The 26,051-nt window shown below is 53.6% G+C and overlaps 8 protein-coding genes across 8 annotated transcripts; 5 read left to right on the top strand and 3 right to left on the bottom strand.

Annotated features, from left to right (window-relative positions):
* Positions 1-8: 8 nt before the first annotated feature.
* MYCFIDRAFT_180465 (uncharacterized protein) lies at positions 9-5,900 on the top strand (the record flags this gene model as incomplete). The annotated part of the gene is made up of 29 exons (XM_007934227.1): positions 9-32; positions 71-118; positions 154-235; positions 267-673; positions 701-752; positions 785-1,086; positions 1,118-1,135; positions 1,161-1,210; positions 1,237-1,637; positions 1,669-1,731; positions 1,763-1,932; positions 1,965-2,014; positions 2,046-2,082; positions 2,126-2,325; positions 2,356-2,376; positions 2,409-2,522; positions 2,557-2,882; positions 2,915-2,992; positions 3,022-3,175; positions 3,207-3,534; positions 3,569-3,722; positions 3,758-3,860; positions 3,889-4,015; positions 4,066-4,634; positions 4,669-4,740; positions 4,773-4,907; positions 4,945-5,088; positions 5,135-5,255; positions 5,289-5,900. The coding sequence occupies 29 exons, from the start codon at positions 9-11 to the stop codon at positions 5,898-5,900; spliced, it is 4,962 nt and encodes a 1,653-aa protein (XP_007932418.1).
* Positions 5,901-6,354: 454 nt separating this feature from the next.
* Positions 6,355-6,576, top strand: MYCFIDRAFT_112645 (uncharacterized protein; the record flags this gene model as incomplete). The annotated part of the gene is made up of 1 exon (XM_007934226.1): positions 6,355-6,576. A coding segment is annotated over one exon (222 nt), but the record flags the coding sequence as incomplete, so codon positions are not given.
* Positions 6,577-10,314: 3,738 nt separating this feature from the next.
* MYCFIDRAFT_180463 (uncharacterized protein) lies at positions 10,315-12,002 on the bottom strand (the record flags this gene model as incomplete). Its single annotated transcript, XM_007934225.1, has 10 exons — positions 10,315-10,350; positions 10,379-10,480; positions 10,506-10,531; positions 10,558-11,303; positions 11,338-11,619; positions 11,646-11,717; positions 11,742-11,772; positions 11,804-11,870; positions 11,902-11,958; positions 11,991-12,002. 10 exons carry the CDS (start codon positions 12,000-12,002, stop codon positions 10,315-10,317), a joined length of 1,431 nt encoding a protein of 476 aa, XP_007932416.1.
* A 34-nt stretch (positions 12,003-12,036) lies between these two features.
* MYCFIDRAFT_209367 (uncharacterized protein) lies at positions 12,037-18,075 on the top strand (the record flags this gene model as incomplete). Its single annotated transcript, XM_007934224.1, has 29 exons — positions 12,037-12,489; positions 12,519-12,551; positions 12,578-12,713; positions 12,745-12,932; positions 12,998-13,083; positions 13,133-13,322; positions 13,360-13,401; positions 13,446-13,818; positions 13,844-13,919; positions 13,966-14,070; positions 14,106-14,234; positions 14,255-14,817; positions 14,859-14,954; positions 14,988-15,033; positions 15,079-15,261; positions 15,288-15,376; positions 15,405-15,447; positions 15,485-15,522; positions 15,549-15,711; positions 15,740-16,229; positions 16,255-16,348; positions 16,384-16,463; positions 16,495-16,578; positions 16,609-16,668; positions 16,694-17,003; positions 17,038-17,115; positions 17,147-17,320; positions 17,347-17,476; positions 17,504-18,075. The coding sequence occupies 29 exons, from the start codon at positions 12,037-12,039 to the stop codon at positions 17,535-17,537; spliced, it is 4,566 nt and encodes a 1,521-aa protein (XP_007932415.1). The 3' UTR covers positions 17,538-18,075.
* MYCFIDRAFT_209366 (uncharacterized protein) lies at positions 17,349-19,294 on the top strand (the record flags this gene model as incomplete). Its single annotated transcript, XM_007934223.1, has 8 exons — positions 17,349-17,769; positions 17,833-18,290; positions 18,342-18,709; positions 18,753-18,887; positions 18,924-18,995; positions 19,045-19,085; positions 19,111-19,233; positions 19,284-19,294. Exons 1-8 carry the CDS (start codon positions 17,640-17,642, stop codon positions 19,292-19,294), a joined length of 1,338 nt encoding a protein of 445 aa, XP_007932414.1. The 5' UTR covers positions 17,349-17,639.
* A 3,118-nt stretch (positions 19,295-22,412) lies between these two features.
* Positions 22,413-24,118, bottom strand: MYCFIDRAFT_180459 (uncharacterized protein; the record flags this gene model as incomplete). The annotated part of the gene is made up of 14 exons (XM_007934222.1): positions 22,413-22,474; positions 22,537-22,727; positions 22,780-22,846; positions 22,883-22,943; positions 23,005-23,161; positions 23,194-23,422; positions 23,443-23,461; positions 23,493-23,545; positions 23,576-23,765; positions 23,793-23,813; positions 23,840-23,871; positions 23,904-23,913; positions 23,950-24,050; positions 24,082-24,118. The coding sequence occupies 14 exons, from the start codon at positions 24,116-24,118 to the stop codon at positions 22,413-22,415; spliced, it is 1,230 nt and encodes a 409-aa protein (XP_007932413.1).
* Positions 24,119-24,144: 26 nt separating this feature from the next.
* Positions 24,145-25,686, top strand: MYCFIDRAFT_180458 (uncharacterized protein; the record flags this gene model as incomplete). Its single annotated transcript, XM_007934221.1, has 17 exons — positions 24,145-24,180; positions 24,217-24,272; positions 24,313-24,349; positions 24,380-24,492; positions 24,532-24,568; positions 24,608-24,622; positions 24,656-24,666; positions 24,722-24,785; positions 24,832-24,858; positions 24,916-24,983; positions 25,039-25,050; positions 25,077-25,105; positions 25,159-25,303; positions 25,338-25,376; positions 25,420-25,504; positions 25,533-25,603; positions 25,635-25,686. The coding sequence occupies 17 exons, from the start codon at positions 24,145-24,147 to the stop codon at positions 25,684-25,686; spliced, it is 897 nt and encodes a 298-aa protein (XP_007932412.1).
* A 47-nt stretch (positions 25,687-25,733) lies between these two features.
* MYCFIDRAFT_180457 (uncharacterized protein) lies at positions 25,734-26,031 on the bottom strand (the record flags this gene model as incomplete). Its single annotated transcript, XM_007934220.1, has 4 exons — positions 25,734-25,758; positions 25,794-25,847; positions 25,875-25,970; positions 26,006-26,031. The coding sequence occupies 4 exons, from the start codon at positions 26,029-26,031 to the stop codon at positions 25,734-25,736; spliced, it is 201 nt and encodes a 66-aa protein (XP_007932411.1).
* Positions 26,032-26,051: the final 20 nt, after the last annotated feature.

The following is a 26,051-nucleotide window of genomic DNA, read 5'->3' as shown; positions in this document are numbered from 1 at the left end:
AAAGACACATGAAAGACAGGGAGTGTGGATGGGTGCCAAAGAGTCGGGTCGTGTCTTGGTTGACTGCAAGTTCGGACAGCGCTTACACACACGATCGACTTGCGCTCAAACAGCAAGGGTGGGAGTAGAGATCGAATCGAATCACGCAACAAGCTTCTCTGTATACACAGCACAGCGAGCGATATCCACATCATCGGCAGTCCGCGATATGGTGGCGGAGTCGACAACTCTGGAGGTGATCGCGGCCTGCGGAATGGGTTCGTGAGCTTTGTCTCAAAATATGAGTCTGAGCACAACGCTCATTCTCCTCAAGATTGTCAGCTTCCTAGCGGCATTGGCTCTCCTTCGTCGTTCTGGCAGATGCCAGTCGAGAAACGAGCAGGCCAGCCGCCGAGAGTCGCAGCCTCAAAATTCAACATCGACGCTCACCCGCACGAGGTGCTTGAGCGACCAGGCCAGCTCAGGCTCGCCGGTGGCTACTTCCTCGGTTCGACCCAAGCTTCTTCAGCATGACCCCCGATCGAGGCTCATCAAGCCAGTCCTGACCAGAATCAGCAGAGCAAATGTCCATTCGAGACCCCGACTTTCGACACAATCATGCAGCAACTGGCGTACATCAGAAGGCGTCGTTTTCGATTCAAAGGGTCCAAGGTACGTGACGATTAGATTTGACGTGATGAGACCTCACTGACACCATCAGTTCACCATCAACACGGCAGGCTCTCCTTCCATCTGTCCTCTTCATATCGGCTGTCATGCCCTTCGCAGTCGTGTTTGCGGGCAGCCATCGTCGGAGGCGTCACTCTGATCATGATCGTCAATCAGTATATGAATACAGCAAAACGTGGCATCTTATCTCCGACATCGACCTGTCACATATCTGACGCCCGAAGATGGTCATGGGAGAGCCGAAGGTGCCGGTGCTTTCCATGTGAAGCTGTACGCAATGGAGATCCAGACTCTACTGCTGTGAACAGGGAAGTTGCGGCTACTTCAGTAAGCAAGTCGAGATTCGTACGCCTCGTGGTAATGGCAAAGTCGCCAGGCTGGGAATTACCAATCCCAGCTGAAATGGTAGACAGAAACGTATTGTGCGTTTTCAACCCAAACATGGGAGGCACACGGCGAAGCTGCGGTAGGTGTATGCCATGGCAGAAAAGCTAAAAAACGCTGATACACGGACTCAGTCAGCCATTGTTACGTTGACAAAGTCTTCCTTGATGAAAGAAGTCGCAGTCATCTCTCGAGTGGCGTTTCTCGAGTTCTTCGGCAAGAATGGGACGTCCGTGTACATGCAAATACTGCTCCCTGGCCCAAAGAGTCGGTCATGGCAAGAGCCAGTGTTTCGTCGTTCGGCTATGGAGGTACAAATGGCCATGTGGTGATCGAAGCTGTGGTACCGATGTTCCCTGGGCACCATCACGCGAGGACGAAGGTTGCATGTAGCCTCGGCGAAAATGCTTCACCCGAAAAGTCCGACCTGTTGTGCTTCTCCACCAACGACAAGACATCGCTTCAAGAGCATGCGACTTGCGACGATCTTGCCTTGAGACAGAGCATTCTCGATCATGCAAAGCCACGCAAAAGCCATGCCGCTACCGCAACCCTAGAATGTTGGGAGCAAATCTACCAGACTAGTGCCAATGGCGTTCCTGTTCACCGGCCAAGGAGTAGGCGATCCAGATCGATCCATTATTGCGCTCAGCACTGAAGCTTCTTCAGGCACAGTGAGTGAGGTGGCATGGCAATGTCCGCCATGAAGGAGTTCCCACTGTTTCTCCATACGCACAGATGCCTCGAGTCATAGATCGCAAGCCATTCAGGCTCGTGAGCGCTCTGGAAGAAGAAGCCTTCTCACTGAGCAGTGGCCGCCGACATAGCGCAGCCACACATCCAAATCGCGCTGGCAGATCTCCTCGCGTCTTGGAATATGTACCCTGAAGGCTGTATCGGGCATTCATCAGCCGAGATCGGGCGAGTCTGAGAAGAATGTCTTGGGGCCTCTCTGTACCGGGTGAATTGAATTGAAAGGTGACTTCTCACAGAGCGGTCTACGCGACATGGCTTGTCAGCGCGCCCGAAGTCATGCTTGCGACTTACCGTTAAGGCCAACCTGTCATGCAAGAGTCCAGGCCAGGCCCGACGCAGAGCAAATGGAGGATTTGGTCTCTTCAGAGCAGGGAGACAATTGACCGAAAAGCGTCACTCTCGGCAGCTCCACTACAGAGATCTCGGCGTTGGAGAAGGCGTTGAGCAGCAAACGCATCTTCTGCAGAACTCTCAGGACCCGAAGAGCATGCCATCCGACACATGTGCAGACCGTGGGTGAAACGTGCGAAATTTTGCTCGAGCAAGTAGTTTCTGGGTGCGGAGGATGTTCCTTGATGCGGAGGCGTACCTTGATGCAGAGAGCATACCTTGTTGCGGAACGAGGTCGAGGCATGGCGGTCCGATGGCTGCACCATGATCTCGTTGGTTGACGGAGACTGCGTCGAGTGGGACTGTGCCATCCAGGTATTGGAGTGCGAATCTGCGCAAGAGGGTTTGTTTACGCAGGTCGCTGGCATCAATTGTGCCATTGAGGCTGTACCACACTCGGCTCTTTCTGCGCCATTTCGACATCACAAGTCAACCTGCGCCGTGTCTCTGGCTCCTCTCCGAAGCGCCTGCGCGGATGGGTATCATACAGTATGTGATTGTAGACTTGCCGCCGGAGCGATGGAACTGTGGGAAATCGTGGGTGAGCAACATCATGGCTGGTGAAGAAGCCTGTACGGCCTGGCGTGTCGGTGGTGTGGGTGCTGGGCAGAGCCTCGAGTCGGTGGGAAACAGTACACATATGACCGGACTGACGAGGAAGCACCCAGTCAGCTTGATACGCTGTGGCTTCGAGATCATCATGCACGGTCTTCAGCCTTGCGCCTTACATCGATGAAAACTCGTAAGATACATCCATACTCCGCTCGGAGATGCGAACTCGTCCTGCGCCAGCGTCATAGCCGGTTCTTGGCAGAACCTGAGGCATCCACAGCACCTTTCTCTCGCTGTTGAAGTCCCAAAAAGACAGGCTCTCGAAGTCATCACGGAAACCGAAGGCCTGCGCGTTAGAATATCTCAAATCCGAATACGGCCATGTCTTCCTCTTGAAAAGCTCCAGTCTGTACCCACCGATCACGTCTCGCAGTATGCAGCGGCGGATGTCACAGCGCTTTCCTTTCGGCGCTGCTAAGCATATCAGGAGAGTCTCGCGATCGTATTCATTCTACCACGCCTGATGCCTGCTTCCGACTCATCATCATCTCTATGCACATGGGCAAACATCACGAAATGCCCTGTGGTACCGTGCTGAGTCAAGGGCCAATTTTAAGACTAGTGGCCGCGATTTTGCGGCCTCGTCTTCACGCCGCCGACGGAGGCTCACTTCGAGGTGTACGGAGAGTCTCTGCTGTTGCCAATATGTTTGCTGCTACTATCTCCTGGAAGCCACTCATTTCCGGCTTAGAGCTTGGTACTATCCAAAATCCGTCAACGCTTGTCCAAACCCGAGGAGCTCTTGCAGAAATTGGAGTCCGCAGGATGGCTTCTCGGGACCCCAGAACAATACCAGTGGCAAAAGGCTGGGTTTGCTATGGCTCTGCCTTTGCTGGCCCCAAACCGGAGTGAAAGCCCGCCGCATGCATTGTGTGACTTCACAATTCTCAGTGCTTCCCTCAACAAATGCCGTTGGCGCACAAAACCGACATGGCACAACTGTCAGAGTCTGGTGTCCCGATGCGCACCGAAGCCCTCAGTGTGTTTACTCCTGGGCCTGGAACAGACCAGTATGTCATGATCGATGGCGGAGATGCCAAACTCCTCTCGTTATCCTGCTCATGAAGGACTCCGAAGCGAAGATGATTCTACTCTCCGCCGAAAGCACGGTCTGATCGCTGCCGGAGTGATGCAAGGCAGAGTATTAGCTTCACAACGGGTCCACACCCCTCCCGTCTACCCAGACCACGACCTTAATGCTGATGTTGCGTCGCCCAAACCATGCTGAACTCTGGCTTGCGCATCGCGGCTGAGAACTGCCCCGAGGATGGGCATTGCTTTTCACCACATGTAGAAATCACCGGCATCTCTGCTTTGTCGAAAATCATAGACTCGGAGCTTGCCGTCGTGGGTGAACCTCAGGAGGCCAGTTTGCATCTCATTGACTCCATTGGTTTGCGACCCGGACAAGTCTTGATGGAGACAGGCCTGTCTATCCCATGGCAATTCTACATCACCTACCCACGCATGGACCAGCAGTGGTCAGGCCACGGCATTTCTATCATCAGCGATGAGTCGTCGTTTTTGGCCAGAGATGAATTCCTCCGGCCTCTCATTTTGTTGTCTCACGAAAAATTCCTGACCTCAACTTGGACCTATTGCCATTTTACCAGGAGCTACATTCTGCTCGGGAGTTGTTACGCTACTCAAGTCGTTAGGCCTGTTGAATCGGCGATGTTTCATCACAATACCCGGAGATTCAGTGACAGCTTTGTCCCGCCTCTTGGTTGTCTTGAGGACTGTCTTCGCTGGATCAAGAGCTGCTACTTGATGGCGCTGTTCCGCAGCCGAAGGGAGGGCTCGGGACCCGGCGGTAAATGTTTGTGTTACGCTTTCGTCGTAGGCAACAATGACGAGCAAATTCATATCGACCAGGAGAGAGAATGACCTGATTTCCTGCTTCAACTGCTCCGGATTCTGCTGCTCCTCGTGTGAATCGGGCAGCTTGATCGAGGCGGGAGAGCGCGATCTCTCCGACGCTTCACGAGCTGTCACTTGAGCGTCGTCGCAGTACGGATCCAAGTCGATACCACCTCCAGTAGAGCCTCTCGCCGCCCATGCTCGTGCAAATATTGTGTCAAGGTCAACATCGCTGCGTGCGGCGAATTCGATACTTCATGATCAATTGGATAGGGAGACGGAGACGGAGACGCAGACGCCGCCGCGCTTCCTGCACTTCCCGCACTTCGCTTCCCCACAAAGTCCCTCCTTCCGAGGTTGCTCCGCGCGACGCGACTCGAACCATCTCAAGAAGTTCCAACACAGTCTTGAGTCTGAGTGTACGGCATCGCTACGCGACAACGCCCATGTGGACTTGCGACAGCATTCGTGCGTGGCGGGATCAGACTTCTGACCTTCGCGGCTTGTATCAAGACTACACTGACTCTCCTATCCACCACCCCAAGCGCGGGCGAAAACGAGTACTCTCCGAGATGAGCGGCAATGTGCAACAACAACGAACAACACCACCACCAAAGTCAAGGCGCCTGGACGACCAGACTCACAGCGAAGATGCGACGCCGAGAGCGGTCCCTCACCCACTCAGCAGCGTGCCCTTTTTACCAGCGGCCGCCCAGCCTGCGAGCACATCGTCATCTCCGCGATCATCGCGCTCACACTCGAGCATCGTAAGCGGCAGCACGGCAAGCGGAAGCAAACGGAAGCGTGGAGGAAGTCCCTCCAAGGCGATGGAAGAGAGGCAATACGCGTCGTATCCTGTGACACGCTCCCCAGTGCAACCTCTGGGCCAAGTGAACGCCGGAATTCGCGACGTAATTCAGGCTGTTCGGCGCATTGGAACCAAAAGGGGAGTGCTCTCCAGTCGATATGCATTGCCGGAATGGAAAACGAGGGTTGGTGAGGGAGATGATGCCGTCGACGATGACATCTTTTTGGGCGGTGAATGGAGAGACCGGCTTGGTACGTCTCCGGGATTGGAAGCGATGGAGACGCTAGTTCATCAAGCAAACCGCAACAGCAGACTTGGCGCATCGGAAGCGGCATGGAATGTTAGCGTACACGGCATACTTTTGAAGAAAGCGCAAAAACGATCGGCTTGGAGAGAGAGGCTGAGATGGGAAACAATGTAGGTCACTATCCCCCTGCCGGTTCCCACTGATCATGGCCATTCCCACTGATCATGGCCATTACCACCATTGATCATGGCCAGGCTATTCCCATCACGGCCATCCCCACCATGGCCATTCCCATCGATCATAGCCATTCCCACCGATCTTGGCTATTCCCATTGATCCTGCCTATTCCCATTGATTGTTCCCATTCCTACTGACTCCTCCCATCGTCACTGACTACGCCCATTCCCACTCATCATGCCCGATCCTATTCATCAGCCTTATAGCCATTGATTATGGCTTCAGCCAGGCTGACCTCCACTGCAGAACTACAGCTGGCATCTCTCCGACCACACTGATCCCCGAGCAAGACGAGCGCGAAAGAGCAGACTCTAAAAAGGTCGACTTTTGTATTTGTCTCGAGTTGGAAGACAGCATCGGCCAGAGGTTGTTTCAGATGGGTCATCGACAGCTGAATCAAACTGATTACGGACCCGTTCGGTACAATCCCATTGCCGTCAGCATCGAGACCAAAACCAATCTTGAGGCTGGTGCAGACGCCCAAGTCCAGCTTACAACATGGTGCACAGCCCAAGTGCATCAGTTGCGCACATTGCTTCGTGCCGCAGGCAAACCAGAAGCTTCCATCCCACCACTGCCATTGGTCATGGTTCTCGGGCACGACTGGTCATTTTACTACCTGGAGGACTATGGAAGTAAGGCGGTACGTTCTATCCTGCTTGTCGATGCACTTCATTTTGCTGACTGATGGCTTGCAGACGCTTTGGCACTGTGGTCAATTTGGATCGACGGAGTCTCTCCTCGGCGCTTATCAGATTCATACTGCCTTGCAAGTTTTGATGCAGTGGGCGGCCGAGACCTATCTTCCATGGTTTCAGCGGGAGATCATTGATCCCATCTTGGGGCTGCCAGAAGCCAGATAGGTGTATGTATGTATCTACATCGAAATCCAGTCAATGCCTCCGAGCGGCAAACCTCATGATATGTGGCTACACTCCCATTTCCTATTGGACCGCCGTTCTCAGCTCCAATAGGTATCTGGCAACCAGTGGCAGAGCCAATAATGCAAAGTGAAATCAAGGAAGGCGATTGCGAGTAGTTTGAGACTGTCGAGAGAGGAGGCAGTTCTCGTTGGTTCGCGCGAAAGAGCAACAGCAGCGTAGTGAATCAGGCTCACAGCACTTACAACTACGTGGCTTTCAGAATCAGTCATTCAGTTTTGGAGGACTCAGATACTATGACGGCGAGGCAAAGCGGGGGATTTTGTATCATAGGCGGGCGGGCTGCAAGCTTTGAAGGCGTGAGAGTGAGTGAAGTTGTCGTTGCAGCCTACGAGTTTCGATTGTCGGTCTTCATGAGAAGGTCAAGACGTGCGTGACTCAATGAGAGAGAGAGAGAGAGCCTCGTTCTTTCTACGAGGTCAGGAAGTGCGTGGTTTGCGAGTGCTGCGCTATGGAGACCTTCTCCCGAAGTGCTGGGTGAGTGTTGGGACGGCCTGGCTGTCGGCGGCGGGAGTGTCTAATACACTCATTCACTCCCGCTTGCTTGTCTTCTTTAGATCAAGGCCTGGACTGCGGAGTCGGATTGAGGAGTAGTCTTCTAATCCCAAGTTGTGATTGACATCCGATTTGATATGCAAGATGGTCCATAGGCTGGCTGTTGGCAACGGAAGCACATTGTGTCCGACATACTCACTGGGGCTTGCTTTTCTTCTTTAAATCAAGGCGTGAGATACTCGCTAGAGTGCCGAGTCGGATTGGGGAGGCAGAGTGCCTGGCCGAGATGTCTTCCGACCCCATTGAAGTTGTTAGGTACTGCGGTAGCGGTGGCTATTGACACAAGATAGTTCATTGTTTGCCTAAGCTAATTATGTACCTCGATCGACATAGTTAACATTCTCCGAAGATCTGTGCGGCCTTGCACAACTTGTCCCTAATCCTCCCTCCGTACAATGTCCCGCAGCGCGCATCTGCCTTCATTGCCACATAGCGTCCCCCGCTCGGGAAAGACAGATTGCTTACAATTTCCTGCTCGTTCTGTATCGTCTCGTGTCGTGATCGTTTGGCAAATCATGCCGATTCTGTGTCCATCTCGTAGCCTTTCTTCGCAATTTCATGCTCGTTCTGTGTTCAACATGGTGCTCCACTCTTCTCCATCGTGTCGCGCTTGCGCTTTCGCGTTTGTGTATCTTCGTGTAGTTGGGAGCGGTGGTTGAGGATGTAAGGTAAGGCAGACGCCGGTCGGTATGGCATGCAGCTGGAGCGCCCTACAGTAAGCAACCGAACTCTCTCAATAATCTGAATGCTCCCAATGCAAAGAGATACGGCGACCTCATCTCCTCGGCACACCTATAGGACAGCGAGACGCCTGCTCAAGTTGGCGCGAGTGCGAAGGTGATACCTTCTTCGGATGCCATTGCAGCGATCGTTCTGATCCAGTGACTGGGTGTCTGCGATTCTTCTGGGTAGAAGTCGTGGCCTTTGAATCCTACGCTCCCAGCTCGGGAAACATAGTCAAGCGAAAAGGCAGGAGGAGTCAAGGCAATCGGCGCTAACGTCAAATGTAGTCTAAATTTTTGGAACTGGTACGAAAGAGGGGCTCAAGTCATGTATTGTATGCTTGGCGTTCCGCGCTTTTCCGCTTTGATTGAGAATTGATTTGCAGTTTCGTTGAAAATTCTTAGGTAGGCTCTCTCAACCTTGAAACCTTCAAGGTTGCGCTTCGGAGCAAGAAGTATTCCATTTTGAACGATACCTCTGACCGCGCCTTGTCGCCTCCAGAGGGCACTGCTTTAACGCGCCAACACAAGATGACTTGCACGCACGTATTGGAACCGAGCGTGAAGCCACGGCGACTCAACCCAGCACCAGAAGAGCAAGCAGCTCAAGCGACAACCGACAATCAATGAGTCCAGCACTGGCGGAGTGCACGAGTACCTCGACCAACCGCCTCGCCCTCTGGTCTAGGCGCCGCCCCCTCCTCCCTCAGATCGTAAACGCTCCTCTGTCCTCCGACACATCTCTAGACATTTTACCTGCGGTCGACGAGCGGGTTGATGGGACCGCCTTGGCCGTCACCTCTGGGACTTGGGACTTGGTAACAAGTATAAAAAGGTTGATGGGACTGCCTTAGCCGTAAATGACTGCTCCCTGCACGCTTGTGGTCGACTTGGGCGATACGATGCGGCCATGTATCTGCTTTTCGTCCTTTCTATCTGCGTGAATGTGATCATGCTCATGGACTCAAGCACTCTCCTGCTCCCACTCCCCCCCCCGACTGCGGTGAGTTGATCAGCCCGACTATGCTCCTCAACGAGTCCGATTCCACCGCTGTTTGCCCATCCTCCTCCTCTTCCTATGAACTCGCGTGCTTTGAAGCATCGGCTGCTGAATCACGCGCCTTCGCATGGTCCTATTCCGCATCTTTCGTAAATGAAACTTCCTCCTCGAGCCCTCCAGAAACCACTTCTAAGAGCGACAGCATCGTCCCAGAGCGTGCCAGTTGAAACGCCTTATCACCGACCCTGTGCGCAACTTGGAGGAGTGGCTGTAGCCCGAAATCGCCAGTACTGCCATGTGGGATATAGCAGATGGGCCCAAGACACGAAAGCGAGAACTCCAGGACAGCGATAGTGTGCCGCCGATCAAGAAAACCAGGTACCATCGCAACCACTATGTCGAGTCGGTTGTCGCCGGCACGAACGCCATGGATAGCGCGGCTGCAGCTCGTTCTAGAGACGACCTCCAAGTCCACAAGTTTGGTTCTGCTGCAGTCGAGCCCGCCTCGCCGTCGCATAAGAATGGCGGGATCGACAGACAACTAGAAGATGTCCCGGTCTTCGATGCCTTGATCACCAATAGTGGCCCTCCCAGCAACCCACTATACCTCTTCCATATCCATCGACTCGGCCAATCTGTTCCTAGACAACGCAAGTATCGAGGATCTGGAGAATGATTCGCAGAGCGAGATGATCGAGTTCGACTTGTGCTTGTGCGCGGAGCTTCAAATTCTCCAGGAAGCGCCAGGAGCTCCCGAGGCGTAGGCTAGGTCCAAGCACTCTTGCAGAAGCGCTCGGGTTCCCATGTGTGGTCTCTGGAACTTCACGAGGGAGTGTCAGCATCCAATATGAAGTAGTCACTGGTGCAACTTTTGTTTGGGTGAGCTCCAAATGCCCGCAAGCCCTCTCCAAATTTTCGAAGTACCAATTCGCAGTATCGAGTTGGTTGGAAATCGTGCTTAATGTGATATTTTGGTGGAAAATAGTGTGAATGCATGAGCATAAGGGTACTGGCTATTCAGAATCGCGAAGCGGATGCTCAAAGTTTTCATTCGGAGTTGATTGCATCCACGGATCTGCTTGGGATTGGGAAAGTACCCAAAAAATGATTGCCAAAAGTGACGCTGGCCTACATCAAAACGGAATGCTCGTCAGGATTCGCATGCTGAACTATGCGTGTGGAGGTGAAGAAAAGCACTGCAGACGTCCTGCGTAGTAACGTGGACCGCAATGTGACCCAGACTTGCTTCGAGCTCCCTCCGCTGCACTCCTTCCGCAGCCTGTACCAGTCGTCAGGCTCCTCTGTTGTCTTCCAATTCCTTCACTCGTCCTCGGATGCCCATGTAGTAGCCTTTCGACGTCTTTCGCTCGCTCCACCTCTCTTGCGCCTCTTCTCACGACCACCATCCTGGCCTTCGTGTGCCTTGCTCTTGCTCTTCTCCGAAAGTTGCCGTTCCAGTAATTGGATGCGTTGGTTGAGCGTATGAACTTCGCGGGCAGGATCATTGCGAGTCAGATCAACGACTGAAGGCCTGGGCCGGCGTGATGGCTTCGTAGAGGACGCTGATTTGTGACGACGGCTGCCAGCAGCAGGATTCTTGCGCTGAGAAGCGAAGAGAGCGTCTTCGTCTTCATCCTCAGAGTCTGACGTTGGCTTGCGACGACGGCTGCTGCCAGAAGCAGTCACAGTCTTGCGCTGAGAAACGAAGAGTGTGTCTTCGTCTTCGTCTTCCGAGTCTTCGTTATGATCGCCGGTGACTGATTCTTGGTCGGATGAGAGTTCTTCGACGCTGAATATTGGCTGGCTGGCCTTCTTGGCTGGCCTGCGAGAGCACGGCTCGGGAGCAGTGAGCCTTAGTTGAATGGGTGGTTGCGCTGTCGACGATTGTAGTGGTCCTGGCGGCGGCTGGACATTGACGGGTGGTTGATGCGGCGCCGGGAAAGACTCGATGGGCGCACCAGAACCATTCAAGAGCGGGCGCAGGTCCAGAGTGAACTCGCTCTCCCACTGCTCCTGGGCCACAATGGTGGTGCCATTGCCATTCTCGCCGTCGGCGGGGTTGGATCGCAGAGCACGCTGATGAGAGGCTATGTTAGGGGCATGTGCAGTATGTGATGAAGAACTGGCGACGGGCGACAGTGAGACCTACCTCAAACTCGGTGTGCCACTGGATGTGCACAGTCAAGCCATCGTGCTTGACGGCGACCTTTTGCGACTTGGTCTGGATGTGATGCTGGCTCTGGGCGGGGTCATGGATGTCATGGCGGATTTCCTCGTGGTGGATGGTGTGAGCTGGAGAAGTGTTTAGGTTGGCCTGGTTCTCCCTCGACACGGTACGGCACCAGGTGTGCTCGCGCCCGTCACGGTGCCAGGTGTGGCTTTCGCGGATCGGTCCAGCCCCGGTTGCCATTTCCGTGTTTAATTCTGAAGCTTCGATTCTCCGCAAGTGCGAGGACACTTCCACTTGCCTTGAAGAAGGAGAGTGTATCGAGCAACTTCAGCAGTCGCGCAAGTCAAACATCCATCCCCATCGGCGCTATGTCGCATCTCCGCCGCACACCGCTGGCCTTGCAGACTGGCGGGCCCGACACCTCAAGCCTGGCTGTCTGGCGGGCCTCCGACCGATGCAGCATGAGCAATCTCTCCTGCCTTCCAAGCTACCCATTACTATGACCACTGCTACTGCTCCCTGCACTCGCCTGCCATCTTGCCAACTACACAATCGCATATGACCGACTATGGACACGCTCTCCCGACTCAACTCGCTGCTCCAAAGCCTTGGCCATGCTCCAGCGCACTTTACTATCACCTCCGAGACCATCTTCTCTGCACGCCTTTCCTTAGACCCTACGACTATGAAGCTTATCACTTCCGACCCGTACCTCTCCGCCCGCGTCAACTCAGCTCTAAAGAAGGGTGCTAAGGACCGAAATCGCGGCGCTGCAAAGAGAAAGGCCGCGTTGGAGGTCGTCGGAGCTCTCGAGTCGTTGGTTAAGAATAGCAACGTCAAGGTCGGTAGTGGCAAGGCGCGGCTCACCAAGACGCGCAAGGCCATCCCTAGGCGTAGCAGGACGGCCAAGGCCAAGCTGAAGAGCACCCGAGACGACGTCTCAACTGAGGGCAGTTCGGCAGATGAAGACGACCAAGTGCAGTCAGACGGTGAAGAGGAGGATGAGGACGAGGATGAGGATGAGTGCACCAATTGCAGCGAGGAGGAAGGTGACCAGAGCAGCCGCGCTGGTGACGATGCAGTAACTCGCTCTTCGATGCGCCGTGCTGCCTCGGCTGCCACAGGCACCAGCCAGCACGTGTTCGGCACGGCTGTCCCTATGCCCAGCAAGAAGAGGAAGCGAGGCATGACCGACGCCGAGTGCACCGAAGAGCGAAGGCGTAAAGATGCTCGGCGCGCCTGAATGTCGCCTTCCTATGCGGGCTACTGGTGAGCTGGGACTTCGAGCAGCGGAGATTCTAAGAAGGTCGCTTCATTCGCTCTACGGTAGCTGCAAAAGATGGAATGGCATTCGGACCAATCGTCGAGATGGGGACGAGAAAATAGGAGACAGGATATCAGGAGCTGTGGCTGGCTGTCCACACGCCTCTGATTCTGCGGCATAGAAAGCCTGGAGGTCTCAGAATCATACCATTCCGTTTGACCTCTCTATTTTCTTGCCATCCCACTTCACCCTCATTGCGCTGCAAAATATGGAATGGCATCCGAACCGATCGTCGAGATGGGGATCAGAAAATAGGAGTCAGGATATCAGGAGCTATGGCTGGCTATCCACACGCCTCTGATTCATACTGCGGCATAGAAAGCTTGGAGGCCTCAGAATCATACCATTCCGTTTGACCTCCCCATTTCCTTGCCATCCTACTTCACCCTTCATTTCGGCGTCTCTTGCGTGCCCCTCCGAGCGGCGGATACTTGCATACATGAGATCACCACGACAGAAGCGGGCGGAGACGACTTCTTGTGGTGACACGCACGTTCGTTTTCTTTCCCAACCGATTTCCGCTCACGCGTTCTCGCACACCTCCCTTTCTTCACACCATCGCCAACCATCTCTCTGGCCCACGCTTTACCATGGCCTTCACCCAGGAGGAGGCCATGGCCTTCGCTGAAAAGGCTGGATACCTCGAAGTTGAAAAGGTAGGCGATCCTCCCGCCTCGCTTACAGTTGCGGAGAAATAATGACATGTATGCTGATTCTGATCATTTCGTGTCTCCCAGACCGCAGGGCCGACGAGCTTTGATGACAACAAGCGCACAATCCGCGAAGTGGCAAGCGAAAAACGATCCCCTTACCACTGGAACTGGCAGAAGGCCCGTCTCGTTGTCTGGTGCCGCGACCATGGAGTCCCTGTCAAAGAAGTGTGCCATGCAGACGACGCCGTTATGGCTGAGGTGATTGCGGAGGTCTATCCTTCCAAGGTAGTGCTCACGACTCAAGAATTCGAACAGCGCAAGAGTGCGCTGAGCAATGCGTTGGAGAAGTACGGGCAGAAGTGGGAGGAGGACTTTGATAAGGGGTACCATACTAAAGAGAGCTTGAAGTACTGGGATCCAATGGACTTGAAGCCAGCCTTGGGCAAACGTAAGGCTACATCTGGATATGGCACGAATAGCCGGGACATCTGTTATACTGACGACAACACTTGCAGGCCCCAAGCAGCGAATGACCATCTCTGGCTCTTCTGCCATGGGTGGCACGACACAGGTCTCGACGAGCAACGGTATGTGCTACGCCTCATCCTTCCTATGCTTCTCCGACAATGATGGGAAGTTTGGAACTGACGATCACCTGTGCTGATGCAGCTGCACAAGTTTCCGCCGATGGCCCTAGGGTTCCCTCGTCCGCTTCTGTCGATTTGATGGATTTCGAAGGCGGGTCTGATCGTAAGTATCATCATACCCTACTCTGAGTCGTATTTCGCCTGGGAATTGTCTAATCTCCACTGCAGCAGGTCTTGACACCGCTCCTGACTCTCGAGGCGGTGATCCTGGAGGTGTGCTTCCTGGATCGTTTCCTTCCAATCACGGGCAGCCTGACCTGTCACGTAAGTCATGCCAAGCTCGTTTTCATCTGGATGGATACTTACCTCCCACATCTCAGTGATTCACGCCGTCGAGACACTGGAGCTCCAGCGCGTGACACAGCCACAGCCACGGGGTGGACATGTGACGCAGCACGAAATGCAGGAGAAGAAGAATAATCGTGAGCTCCTGGCGAAGCTGGAGCAAGCCAGTGCGCTGGATGACGAGGACCAGGCCTTGGAGCTGGGGAGACAAGCGGGGAGCAAAGCAATGCAAGAGCGGCAGGATGACGAGGACCAGGCCTTGGAGCGGGAGAGACAAGCGGAGAGCAAAGCAATGCAAGAGTGGCAGGAGGAGGAGGAAACCCAGAAGCACCAAGAGACGCAGGACAAGCACAGCAAGCGCGGGAAGCCAGGCAACAGCCATACTGCCAAGTCACCTCGAGCCAGCCTGCTCTCCTCCCGTTCTTCTCCTGCTCCCTCTTCCTCGGCCCCAAAGAAGAAGAAGGAGGACAAGAAGTCGGGAGGCAGGATTGCGGGAATGCCCTCATCGCAGGAGCTCGTTCGGGACCTCACTCAGAACCTCAAGGGACTTCGCTTCGGTGCCAAGGAGACGGGAACTTCGTGATGCCACCAGCGTGAGAGGACGATCTATTTCCAGTAGATATCCTACCAGACGATTGTCAGTCAGTACATTTCAGCGTTAATGAAGAATTCAAAGCAACCATTTCCGAGAAATGTGACAAGTCTACCTCCTCCCGACTCCCAATAGGCTCGTGGCGAAGGATTGAGGTTGCGAAGAGAGATGGAATCATTTGGTAGCACTACGTACTGGATTAGATCGCGGTTTGAAATTCAGTCAGCATCACACCACTTTCCAGTCCAATCACACACCGCCTCAAAAATCCATCTCCATGGTTCTTTTCGCTTCCTGCTGCTCTTGCTGCCACCAATGGCAGCCAAATCTGGATCGTTGTGGAAGTATTCCTCAAACGGATACTTATTGCCCCAACATGCCAGCGGTGGGACAGCGCTGAAGGGAGGATGTCGCCTTGACTCCAATTCGGCAAAGTAATCTTGCATCCAAGCCGTGGCGCCATCGATGTAGACCGATGTTCCCATTGGGTTCGCTGGCTCTCGTAGAACATCCTCCACCTCGACGTCCAGACGGGCAATCGTCGTCGACAAGTTGTGCAGCTGATCGAAAGTAGGCGGGGTCCGGAATTGGAGGGGTTGCATTATAGACACAGTCGATATGCGCTCGGCAAGCGTCGAGACGGTTTGGTACCGTTCCTGCGACCATGCGAGTATGCCTGCGGTGTGAGCCATTGAGACCAGTGCGATGAGCGCGCGAGTTTGGAGTTCGGCGACCCTGCGAGGAAAAGCCGGTCCACCCGCTCGCTGCCGCCCTTCTGTTGCGACCTTCCGGATCTGACCTCGGTATTGCGACTCCAGCCCCTCGTAATACTGCTCCCTATGGAAGCCGACATCTGTCAGTGTGTTTTTGGAAGGCGCCGGATGCAGCTTGCTCGGAGATGAACGACACTTACTGGACCCGCATGTCTTGTGGGATCAGCGATTCGGACAGCTTGCTGTACTTTTCCGACAAAAGTTTCATGGCAATTTCGTTCTCGACCCGCCATCTGTATGCCGGCTCGTGCCACCTTTCTCCCCCGATGAGGTAGACCAAGCAGTGGAGCAGCCTTGTCGGGGCTGTCGCGAACTGGATCCACCACTTCCACCTGCCTGGGCGGAGGCAGTCGGTATGCGCATTCACGTCTTGTTCGTAGGACGGAGCTTCACCCGCAGACCACCTTTCGCGCTCCTTCGCGTAGAAGCCGTCAATGAATTCCAGCTGTTCGGGGACTTGATCGCGCCTGAAAAACCAGAATGCGGAGAGATCGGGGACCGGAGGATGGGATCGATAATAGGCAGCGCGGACGGTGAGGATGAACTCACATTCGGCCCTGTAGTCGGTCCACTCGGTTGTCAGAGCGGAGACCAGAGACATGGCGTGGTGTTTGAGCGGCGTCGAACAGTTGAACGACTCTGATATCGGCGGCGTCTGCGCAGGCGTACATGGTGGCGTCACACAGCCGAAATATTCTGGTGTCGGCGGCGGCGCATGTGTCAGTGAAATCCGGAGAGCGTTCAACGCATCGTAAGAGCCCGCCGGAAGAAGAGCAAATGCCACAAGGGCGTAGCAGATCGGTTGGACGGGGCGGTCCAATGGGCGCAGGAGGTTAATGTAGAGGACAAATGCGGCGCCGAACGCGAAGCGAAGCAGACATAGCACGTTCATGATGGTTCACGCGTGGGAAGAGGAGGGGGAGAAGAAGCGAGCGAGCGATGGACAGTTGTTTGTGACAAAGCGCGTCTGTCTACAATGCAAGGCTTTGTCAACAACATGGCTGGAAGCGGTGGTTGTCACCGCGGGTCTGACTGGAATGCATGTCGTTGCGGAGGTGCAGCGGGCAGGCAACACACGCGGCGAGACCAGGCAAGACAGCTTTGGCGAAAGGCTGCCGGAGGAAGATAAGTAGGCAAATGCTGCTATCAGCACCATTCTCATACTACCGCTACCATCAAGATTTCATCGCCAGCAACAATGCCACAAACACGTCGCCAGACGCGCGCAACAGCAACAGCACCAGCACCACCAGCACTAGCAAACCCACCAGCTCCAGCGCCGCCCACGCAGCACAGCCCGGAGCGTGCCAGCTTCATGTCCAAGCCTATCGCCCTTCCCATCTGGGCCATCATCGTCGCTCTGATACTGTGTATCATTGTGATGTCCGCCGTTTACGACAGAGGTCGTCAAGGTAAGCGTTGCGCCACCGGCCGGCGTTCATGGCGCGTTGTACGTCGCATCAAGCGAGCGAGTACTGATCTGATTTGCTGTGTAGACGGTTGGCGAGAGATGCACGCCAGGCTTTTCCCAGAAGGAGATTATTGATGAGAGTTGTGCGTGGAGGAAGATGGGAATGGAAGTGCGGGAGCTCGGGAGTGGGGGCGCGGGTGCGGGTGCGAACATTGCCAAGGTAGGCGAAAGGTCGCGACTGTCAAAGAAAGAAGCCCACTGCTCAATTCAGCGATTGATTCTTTGTGTTCTTTGATTACACAACCACAAGATGTTTCAACTCTTTTCTTCTGCTTGCTTGTTATGATATTCATCAAACCCGCCTTACAACTTCCGTTTCAACATGATCGCAGCGTGCGAGGCAATCTGCTGCTAGTCTCGCTTTGCTACACGCCGCTGCAGTGCAGCGCATTGCACTCTGCTGGCAGCGAAATACCTGAGCCAGTATCCATGCCCCGTTGATTGCCTGTTTTCTACCTTTCGTTGCCCAGTCTTTCTTTTCCTTCTTTTCTCCCTAGCACTCGCTTGACTCCAATCTACTGACAACCACGCTTCGTCGCCATCATGCCGCCACGCAACAGCAAAGCTTCGCGAGACAACGCTTCCTTCACTGTCGATGACTCCTCTTCCAGCTCCGACGTAGATGAGTTTGTCGTCGTGTTTGCTGGTCGTACCGCGGCCGAGCTCAAAGATGGTGTGGTTTCGCCTCTCAAATGAATGCAATTGCTCGACACCTGATCTTGACTGTGAACTCCAGGAAAGCCCATCCACTACTCCAAGCAACTCAAGAAGATTATCATTACCCACGCCATTACGAACGCATACGCCGCCAAGTCACCTCCTACCCTGGCTGTCTTCCTCGATCTGTTCCTGCACAAGCTTGGCGGCACAGCTGTCACCAGTCTCGGCAGCAAGTCCATCGTCACTTCATGTGTCCAATCCGTTGCAGGCGAGCTCACTACGTTGCTCTGCGCCTCAGGCACCGCCGGCTTGGTCCAGGAGCAGAAGGTGGACGGAGACCAGTACCGTGTGCTTGTGTCGAAGGCTCTCATCAAGCTTGTGGAAAATGATGAGCTGAAGATGAGCATGTTCAAGAGCGGACACTTGGAAGACCTGCACGCTCAGCTTGGCCGCAGAATGAAGGCTATGGTCGCTGCCAGCGATGCTTTGCCAGTAAGTCTCATCTCTTCCCCCTCACGCCGCCTCATCACGTTTGTTTGTTGTGCACCGCCAACAAATGATGCTTATTTCTGATCTCATGCGCAGACCTCCACCAAGTCTCTGGTTCGGATTGTCGTCGATCATCTCATCCGTACGGGTCAGATCCGATCATCCGGCAACCCCTTCACAGGGCAGTTTCGAGCCGGCACGGCCATTTCCCAGGCCCCGATCGCTGCGTACTACGGCCACGAGACCGTCACGGTGACCGAAGCGGATTCACGAGCCCTCGCAGCCAAGGACAAGAACCGCGACGCCCAGGCTCGTGCGTACAAGAACTGGGGCAAGTACATGGTGAAGGCGATGATGGCTGCCGAGGAAGCAGACCTAGATGACCTGCCAGCTCATGCGAAGAAGAGCTGGGAGTGGAATGGCTGTACGATGAATTTCGACGAGGAGAAGGATTACGTCGCCTGGTAAGTTTCCATACCGGACGATACTGAAAAGACCAACTAACAGTTCACTCTCTCCCCCTCGTAGGCAGCAGGAGTCTTTCGAGAAGCTCATCGTCAATGTGCCAAACCCGATTGTGGGTAACGGCGAGGCCAGCGGCGATGACACCGAAACCGGGACTGTGAAGAGTGAGGACGAGGAGTAGGAGCTTCGCGAAGCACATGCACATGGGACGAGTTGTAGCGCCCTAGTCGGAACTCTGCATATGACTCTCCGATCACTACCTTGCTTGCCTCAATATGCCCGCCCGTTGTCTAGATAAGATGAGAGAATAGTCACGCCACATAAATGCATGCAGACATATACACACTCACCCAATCACTTCGCGACGTCGTCGTCGTCATTATATAGCGCATGCTACGAGGATCCGCGGATATCAATGTAGAAGAACTTCAGGCCTTGCAAGATAGTCATCAGTCCTTCTTCCGAAAGAACCAAGTTCATGCAAATTTCACCGACTTTTTCCTATTTCCGGCCGGGCCCTTCCGTATCTATCGCCTCGAGTCTTAGCTTGGCATGCATGCATGTGGATCGCAGCTCGACCATAACTTAAAATCCCCCTACCTTAGCATGCATGCCCCCGGCCCCGACGACGATATTCTTTATTAGTTCTCCTCCCTCCCTTCCTCTCTCGCTCTTCCCCTCCTACCTCAATCCTCCTCTATCTATACCCGCGCCTCTAGTGAAAAACAGAACCCCCCCCTCCTCCCATTCACTACCCAAGTCGAGAGACCAGGACAGCAGACATTCCCCACTTCTAGAGAACTTGATATCAGTCTGCAGCTGATTGTTCTCTAAAGAGCGAGGGATTGGGTGCGCTGCGTTGATCCTTTTTTCTCTCCCTTGGGTAGGGGACTCAGTTGATTGGGTCTTTTTGGTAGTGGGGGGGTTTTTTTTTTTCACTAGTCTGCTGCTGCTTGGTTCTTGCCTGGTTTTGGGTTTGAATGTTTGGCGTTGCGAGCATGTGCTGCGGAAGGATGGGAGGGTGTAGTGGGAAGGAAGGGAAGGAAGGAGGAGGAGGAGAAAGGAGGTGTTGTTTTGGGTGGCAATTTGCTTTTCTGCTTTTTTTTTGCGAGCGTGTTCGAGGCGTTTTGGGTGGGGGTTTGGCTTTTTTTGCGTTTCTATCTACGTTTGGGTTGGCACTTTTGCTTGGTTTGCTGTTTTCTCCAGGCGGCTGGTTTTCTTCTACGTTCGGCTGCTTTGCTTTGCTTTTTTTTAGGAGGCAGCTTTTGATATTTTGTTCCAAGCGTCATTATGCGTCTGAAAAGTTGTTCAATTCATTCGTCCCCATCGATTCTTCATTCGCAATAGTGTGCATCTTGATTTGTTGTTGCCCATATCCCAATCGAGCGACTCGGTCTCTGGCTTGCGGATTCCCGGCAGTGCTGCGTCTGCGCTTCCTGGGTGGCGTGTCCTGGGTGTCGTAAGCAGCAAACATTTGCTACTTTGACCAGGATCCTGCGACGGGGTGTAAGAATCTGGTTAGCTCTGAGGCTCTGCGACTAGTGCTCTGACCTGATTGCTGTTCTGAATGATGGAAGTGGGAACATTTTCCAGGCCTGGGAATGCTGTGAAGTCAACGGGACTTGTCTTGCTGGCCATCTGAGCTGGGAGTATTGTCAGGTGAGCCCGTGTCATTCGCATTGAAGACACGAGTTGCTGCCTTGTCCAAGGAAGGCACATCATCTGCCGGGCTGGAGTTGGTGGAGGAAGTTGGAAATACATACAGTGAAAACAGGTAAAGCAGGATGTCCGAGCTCATCTCCGAGATCTGTTCGAGAGCGAAGAGACCCCAAAACCTCACTTCGAGATACTGAAACTCGTCTGGTTTGGCTACAACTGAGAAGCTTGTTAGGAATTTGAATGACCGAGGACAACGCCGAATGATTGACTTGCCTCGCCTAGGTTCCGGTTGATCCATACTAGGAGACGAAAGTGCCACAAGAGTATCAATGAATTTGGATGTCGGTGGTGCTAGCAGGCGGCCACGCTTGAGAGGCGCAAAAGGTGTGACAGCAGATGACTGTTTGGCTAGTTGCTGCTGTGTCCGGCAATCGGGGTAGCCAGGGTGTAACTTAAGGCTTTTTGCGAAGCAGCTCTGCAGAGCTTTTGGCAAGGCTGCAGTTCGCCAGAATTCACCTTGCAGGAGCGGCTGGTAGACTTGCTATTTTGCCATCCCATGTGGGACATGACACTTCTAAGGATGAGATTTGCAGGAGATTTCCAGTGGCTAGGCCAGCTGCAGTGGTGATGGATTGGCGTGCCGCGTCGAAGGGCGGTACTGGCACAGCAGTCGTTGCTGGCTGCTGCGGTACGACTGAGGGCGTGTCGGGATCCGCAATCACTGGCAATCACCGAGAGAGCCATGCTGCTTTACAGTCCGCGCGCCTGGTCAGACATCATTAGGCGGCAAAGCTGCTCGCTGGCTGAAGCATGGCAACAAGGACGCTCTCAAAGGAGTGAAGAGGCAAAGCAAAGTCTCCCTCAGCATACGCAACTTCCAAATCCATTGCGTATCATCAGGCCTTCTTCCGTGCCATATAGATCGGGTTGGCGGAGAATGATGTACTCTTATTGCTTCATTCGCAAAAGAAATGCAGTATGTCGGCCTGCATGAATGCTCTGAATCCCGCTCGCCGCTAGCGACGAAGGGGGAGGTTGGCAGCGGAAAAGCGCATTTGATGTCTCAAGAGGAGGCTGTTCTTACACCGCTCCTCCTTCGATGCTCCTAGCTGCTATGGTAGTCGTATGTGGTCAGAGAAAACGAGCCGGATTCTAAATGAGCAGATGGCTGCTCGTCCGTAAGAGCGTGCTGTGCTATTACAAGGGCTCGTCTTGACACTGGCATAGAGAACTCGCATCAATTGCTTGAGCATTGAAATCTCGCCGCTTCATCCAACGTTGCTTCATGACAAGGCCTACAAGCTGCCGCAAATCTCAGGTTTCCCTATAGCAGGAGCCAATCTGCTGCGATCATGCTCAGCACTACGGTCTGTATTCTGCGAATGGACGGAAGAGGGCATGTTTCTGAGATGTTCCAGTGCTGATGCTGAGCTACGCTTTGGTTGGAGCGCTTGACGTGAATGATGATAATGAGGATGTTCACGACGTAGCTTGCCCGATTCCGCGAGCGAGCAGGCCATCCCTACCGTACTTACCCGACAACCCAGCAAGCTTGTGCACAGATCGAAGTTCGAACGCTCTCTTCTCTTCTCTGGTAGTACGGAGACGACTCGCGCAGACAGTAGCTGGAACGACGAAACATCTAGAGCGAGAAGAACTCGCCGCTGCTCCTATCAGAATGAAGTATCGGCGTTGCAGCTGCGGATAATGAATCTCCATCCCAATCTCGGATGCTGGCTGAGGCCTACTGTCCTACGCTTGTGACAACGACACCTTGCTACCGTCAACATACCTCGTCTTCACACATCGGTGTGGCAGTGGATGAAAGTCAGTCATCTGAGTCGTTGCAAAGCATGAAATCCAGGATCGAGGAAACAAGCGCTTTCACTTCGATGCGACAACGACGACAAAGCGCCTATCGACAGGCCGGGGCTGATGCCGAACTGCAGCACTCTAATGGACCTTTGGTAAGCAGCATCGCGAAGGAATGGACTCATGGTAGTGGTCCTACCGCATACTGATCATTATCAACCATCATGATCGTTATGATATCGGCTCCGTCGGTATTGACATGCTCTTGAATCTTAGGCCAATTGGACTCAGAGCTTTGATTTTGTACTCCGTCTCTTCTATAGTAAGAGGTTATTGTGTTCCTGCATCTCGCCACTCTTCCGGTGTCCTGGCAAAATTGAAGCCTCATGCTGGTCTTCTAGAACTTGGCTTCTCGAGTCTGGAATCGGCGGACAAAGGGACATGCAGGCTTCTATAGCTTGTGGAATTGAAGAGCTACTTTCTTCTATCGCACAGAATCGCATCCTCTTGACATCGTCCACAGCCCTCTGCTTGTCGCTAGATGGACTGCGATTCAAACCTCTCCCGCGGAGTTATAACTCTTCATATTCTAGTGCACGCGGTTGGCAAGCCAGGCCAGCTGCTTGCAACGTGAAGCTCCTGCTTGCGGAGAGGTTGCAAATGAGCTGAGATGAACCAGACATTGCCTTAGTGTCTATGACGTTGCATTTGTGTCCCTAATACGCCGTTCCACACGCCTGGCTCGGCCTTTACCAGCTCAGGCTTTGCAGATGTCCTCGGGCGAGAGTGTCGATGTCGCAGTTCGCAGGGCTAGTAGACCAACTCGCGCTCTTTCTGCACATGGATTGGGACAGTCGGCCATGTTGACATCAGCTTCGCCGCTATCCTCCTGATCCTCACTTGGCCCAAGCCGCAGCTGCGTCGACTTCCTCCTTTCGCGGCTGTTTGCGGCCGCAGCATACGTCCTTCGCTTTGCTTGACTCGGCGTCAACATCTGGCGCTATCAAGCTACAGTCGGGGCGAAGCGGTCCAGCTTGTCGTCAAGCAGGCTGTGGTGGACTGGCTTGGGCGTATCGGTGTGACATGGCATGCTGTACTCGTCTCTGAAGCGGTGCGGTGCGGTGCGGTGCGGTGCGGTGCGGTGCGGTGTAGTGTGGTGTGGTGCGGTGCGGTGCGCGTGACTCTTTTGTTATCGTGGTGTTCGTGGTGGAAGGGTGAAAGGGTAAAAGGCAAAAGCCCACCTATGCCATGCCAAGAATACCTGGCGGAGCTTCAAGTTTCTCGACTTTTCATCAGCACACTTTCCGATACATGCTTCCTCTTTTTGCGCGCCAAATACGCCGCATCTGCATAGTGTACCAACACTGTTGCACCTTGCATTGCACTTCTTGTACGGTGCCTCCCTCTCCGCGGCGCGCGCGGCGCGGCTAGCAAGATTCGCTTCTCTTCCCGGTAGTCTTCGCCGTTATACGTGGATTGATCATTCACTCGCTCGCCGCTATTCAGCTCTCCAGTCGAGCTCGTTCGGTGTTCTCGGGATGTAATGGAAGAGCTGGGAAAAGGTGAGCATATTGGCATTATAAGCTATGGCGGCAGCCGGAAGTGAAGCACAGTAGACTTCCAGTAGGTCGTCTGTTATAAGAAAGAGGTTCCAGCACGTAGGGCTCAGAGCTGTGGTCGAAACTATCATCTCACCCAACGACATTGCTGCCGGAAGAGGACGTGGGTCTTTCTATCATCTGCCTTCACGATCTGTCCTAATATCAACGCTATCAGAAGAGCGTTTGCCGAAGCAGAAAGTCCTTACCGAGCCTAGGTATACCCTATATCGAAGCGATGCCATCCATAATTTGCGAGGGTCTGACTCTACTCCAATGCAGACTATCCTCCTATAGTGTACGAGGAAGATCTGGTCCGGTCCGATACGAATAAGGCATCCTTCCCAATTCTTCCTATCTTGCTTATGAGGCCGCCAATATCTTCGAGCATCGTGCCCTCAGTTGCTATCTAATGGATTCGGCACGACAATTGACAGCACAAATTCGTTACGGCATCTTATGCTGATGGGAGTCACTCTGCCAAAGCTGATATGTGCGTTTCATGCCGTCTAGGAATTGATCTTGCTCCTAAGGCCGCCAATATCTTCGAGCATCGTGCCCTCAGTTGCTGTCTGATGGATTCGGCACGACAATTGACAGCATACATTCGTTATAGCATCTCATGCTGATGGGAGTCAGGTCGCACGCGGAGTTTCTGCCTCGGCGAGAGAGTTCCAAGATGCCGCAAATGCTGGTAAGGATGCATCTGGTACGTGGGATTTGCTCTACTGATTTCCAACTGACACCCAAAGTCATGCGGCAATTTTCGCCTTGCCGCGCAGCACCTCGGTCAGGAGGGAGGGAAGAAGGTTGCTTGCAACCTATAAGGAAGCATCTAACAGGGTAGCGAAGCGATTGAGGCAGTCGTAATTTAAGCAAGAGCTGATGTGTTCTCGAGAGAGCTTGCCTATATAGCACTTCGGTTGTGTCTTTGATCTGTAGCAAAGTTAGTAGGCGAGCAGTGAGCTGTACTAGAGTGACACTTGCGGCTATGATTCCAAGTATCGTTGAGAAATCGCGGGAATTAATTACCGATCTGTGGTCTTGGTCAGGAGTGGGATGTCAACTATGCCTTCGGAGTTGAACACTTTCATAAGCTGAGTATATAGAGTACTATCGAGGAAGTTCATATTGAGGATGTACCGACCAAGATTGATCGGCTTCTAGATGCTCTTGACCAAGGCACGCTAACAATCTCTTCACCGTGCCCTACAAGCAGGCAGGAGATACTAAGCGGATCGGGCAGCAGGTTCATCCAGATACATAGGTCGGTGAGTATGAGAACAATCATAGGAAGTGGTATATGGATGGCTGAGCGCCACACTTGTCAAACGCGGCCCTGTCCGCCGCTTTCCAGGTATAGCGAGTGAGCGCGTGAGATCCATCCGCTGCCGTAACCGCCACCGAGAGCAACAACGCTGCCTTTACGACGCATACGATACCAACAGTTGAGAATGCCACGGGCTCCGGCGCTGTAGGACTGCGTATTAACAGGTCAGCTACTGGATCGTCCTCTGGGCTTTTGTCTCGAAACTCGAGCAACTTGCAGATAAGCTAGATCAACGTTCCCGCGGATGTATAGCAGCGCAGCGGAGAGGTTAGTTACACGATATCTACCGAATGCAGACTGCTGTTATTAGACTAAAAATGGTTCCTGCCGAGGCAAAGAATACAGTAGCTTCCTTGGCAGATAATGAAGGGCTATACTCTTCGCAGTCGGAAAGGGTTCCTTCGAACATTGTTAGACGGAAAGCTGCAAAACTTCAAGTTCGGTCCTTTTATGCTCGATCTAGATACAATCTATAGCGGGAAGCCAGAAATGCAGTTAACTAGGACCGGGGCAAATGTGACAAAGCATACCTTTCCGCCGGCCTGATAGACATAATGCCAGAAGTCAAGAACACTAGCAAAGGATTCTCGCACACCTAGGGCTAGCTTAGGGTCAATAGCGGGATTAGAAATTGTCGTTGGCAGCCAGGCTTGAAGCACAGTATAGTTGGTCGAGATTTTTCACTAGCCACTCGGAGTGCGGCCAAGTTCATAATCCTGCCAATTACATCTGCTAGGCCTTTATCTGCCAATTCATTAGCCTGACAAGATTCCATTAGCTAGGGCGTCTTCGTGGCCTAGTAATGTTGGGTAAAGAGAAAAAAGTGCATCTTTATAGCGCGGAGCCACCAAATCCGCGAAGCTTGCAGAAACTAAGAAACTAAAACAGCTTGATACGTGACGCGATTAGTGTAAGCAAGCATGCCGACGATCCGCCGCAGTA

Source organism: Pseudocercospora fijiensis, assembly GCF_000340215.1.
Source record: "Pseudocercospora fijiensis CIRAD86 unplaced genomic scaffold MYCFIscaffold_18, whole genome shotgun sequence".
Lineage (NCBI taxonomy): Eukaryota > Fungi > Ascomycota > Dothideomycetes > Mycosphaerellales > Mycosphaerellaceae > Pseudocercospora > Pseudocercospora fijiensis.
Note: the sequence above shows the minus strand (reverse complement) of the source record. Positions and strands in the feature narration are given on the sequence as shown.